The sequence below is a fragment of the Vespula pensylvanica genome, chromosome 14, assembly GCF_014466175.1.
Source record: "Vespula pensylvanica isolate Volc-1 chromosome 14, ASM1446617v1, whole genome shotgun sequence".
NCBI classification, from domain to species: Eukaryota; Metazoa; Arthropoda; class Insecta; order Hymenoptera; family Vespidae; genus Vespula; species Vespula pensylvanica.
In genome coordinates, this window is record NC_057698.1 from 1,226,144 (window position 1) to 1,228,618 (window position 2,475).

A 2,475-nucleotide genomic window follows, 5' to 3' on the forward strand; every position below is an offset into this window, starting at 1 on the left:
TGTAATTTTCAGCAACAACGTGGTAGTTCTTTTCACGAATAAAAAAAAAAAAAATAAAAAGAACAAATTTATTAAAAACGAATATAATGTTTCAATTGTAAATCTTTCCAAAGACGAGCAATAAAAAAAACATTTTATCTAAATAAAATAAAATTAATTATTAAAAAAAAAAAAAAAGAAAGGAGCATATCGATCAAGTTAAAATCATGCAATCGGATTCGTTGAAACTCGATCGGGCTCGGATTCGCCTGAAGGGAACGATCGGCTCGCTGATTGGTTGAAAACTAAGATCGTGAACAGGTAGGGAGCGAAAGTGAGCTACAGCAGTGAGTACCAAGAATGGGCAGGAGTGCGTGTTGTGTGCTATACGAGAGTGTTACGAGTTGGGTCCGTAGCCAGAAAGTTTCAATATCGTCACAGATTTCCAACGAACGTGCATACAATTTCTTTTCGTTTATCGTGTGAGATCAAGAGATAGAGATAGAAAGAGAGGAGAGAGAGAGAGAGGAAAAAAAGAGAGACAGATAGAGATAAAGGGAGAGAGAGAGAGAGAGAAACACGGTTATTATTAACAAAAATGTCGGCCATTTTGAAGAAAATTTCATTGAATTTACATTTACCCAAAGAAAAATAAAACAATGTAAATTATTTTGAAAGAAGAAAAATCATCGGAAAAAAAAAAGAGAAAGAGTTAAACGTGGGCAAGGTTATGGGCGTGCTCGGAGGATTCCTATCCAGTGGTTCTCATTCACTCGTCCTTCTATTACATATCAAAGAAACTTATTTCTTCGTACCAGTTTATTTCGATGTCGTTGATTCTTGATGTTTGACGTAGAAATAGTTGTGACGTAAACGCCTGTGTGTTGATTCGTCCCTCGAGAATATATCTATCTATCTATCTATCTGTTTATTCCTCTCTCTTTCTATATATAGATATATATATATCTATACATAAAAAAGGAAAAAGGAAACGCGATAAGAAGGATGACGCGTAAATTGAGCAAGTTCTTAATACTCTTCGACAATACCAATTTACTTTATTTCCCTGGTCATTTTTTGTCCGGCCGTGTGCTTATCGAGCTTGACGATGAGGCATAGTAAGTTATACCATATATATGTTTCACTTTCTATCACGCATGCTTTTCTATAATAAATTTAAAAATCATGAGAAAAACAATGTGACGTTGTTCACAACTTCGATTCGATAATCGATTTTTTTAACGTTAGAATTATCAAATCCGTACACAAAATTTCTTCGTTTTTAATTATTATAATCATAATGTTTAGAGATATTTAAACGAACGTAAAGCTATTTGCCTTTATCTGTTACGAGTAAATATCCAAATGCACGTCAAATTGGAGTGGTATTTCTATTGTTAATAATAAAAATACTAAGGACATTTTAATCGATCATGTTTTATGTATTTATGTATGTAAATAAAGTACAAAACGAACGATTGGTCGAAACGTTCGAAACGTCCAAGTATAATGCGACTTTCTTGTAACATTAAAATGCCTTTGGCGTTTTCCAAAACTTTTTTAAAAATCCTGCACGCGTTCCATCGATACGTTTGTATGTACAACAACGGTTTAAAAGACATAGAAAACGTCTTTGGCATCTTAATTAGATATGTTCGATCGAATATTTTTGTTTTAGGGTGAAAGGTCCTTTCTTGTTCGAATTCTATTGCGTCTTTACGATATTTTGTAACGTCATTCTTTGATCTACTAATACAAGGATTATCTAATTTTTTTTATCGAACTATTTAAAAATAAAAGAATATGTTATATGCGTTTACAAAATTTATGATATATATATATATATATATATATATATATATATATATTTGCATACGTATATAGTGACGTCAAACTTCGTGATATTATTTATTTATTTGATAATAAAAATATTTATATATATATATATATACATATATTTATCGAGACGTCACATTACTATACTTCACTTATTTAATAATAAAAAAAATATATGTATATATATATATATATTTATATATGTACGTAAAATGTATACTATATCGTATACGAGCACGTACATATTATAATAATAATTATTATGAAATAACAACGGAAACGGAAAGGAGCGTGAACTTGATTTCGTATGACGTAAAATTTCTTTTTTCTCGTTTCCGGAATTTCTCATTCAGCAAAAGAGGCATAAGACTACCGGCGACGACGGCATATTATGCCAACGTTCGTACAAGATATGCTTCCTTTGCAATTTACGGTACAATAAACTCGACGACGCATTGTACTTATTTACATACATACAAATACGAGGTTTCTTAATAACATACTCTCTCTCTCTCATTGCGTTATTTCAGCGTCTCCGGACTGCATTTTCACGTTGTTGGCGAAGGGGTCGTTCGTGTTCGTAGTCAACGTGCTGAAAGGGTCTACGATAAAGAAAACTATATAGATTTTCGAATGAGACTTCTGGGCGAACCAGGTAAT

The 2,475-nt window shown here is 32.0% G+C and overlaps 1 protein-coding gene across 3 annotated transcripts in view; it reads left to right on the plus strand.

The window, feature by feature from the left end:
- The first annotated feature begins 382 nt into the window (after window positions 1-382).
- LOC122634249 (arrestin domain-containing protein 4) overlaps window positions 383-2,475 on the plus strand; it is a 5,111-nt gene continuing 3,018 nt past the window's right edge. For 2 of the 3 annotated variants that reach the window (XM_043822999.1, XM_043822997.1), the window contains exons 1-2: window positions 568-1,097; window positions 2,346-2,470. In XM_043822999.1, the coding sequence (XP_043678934.1) occupies window positions 985-1,097; window positions 2,346-2,470 (238 nt within the window). In that variant the 5' untranslated portion in view covers window positions 568-984. Of the gene's footprint in view, window positions 460-567; window positions 1,098-2,345; window positions 2,471-2,475 lie in introns of those variants that run through there. The other variant, XM_043822998.1, reaches the window with a different exon arrangement.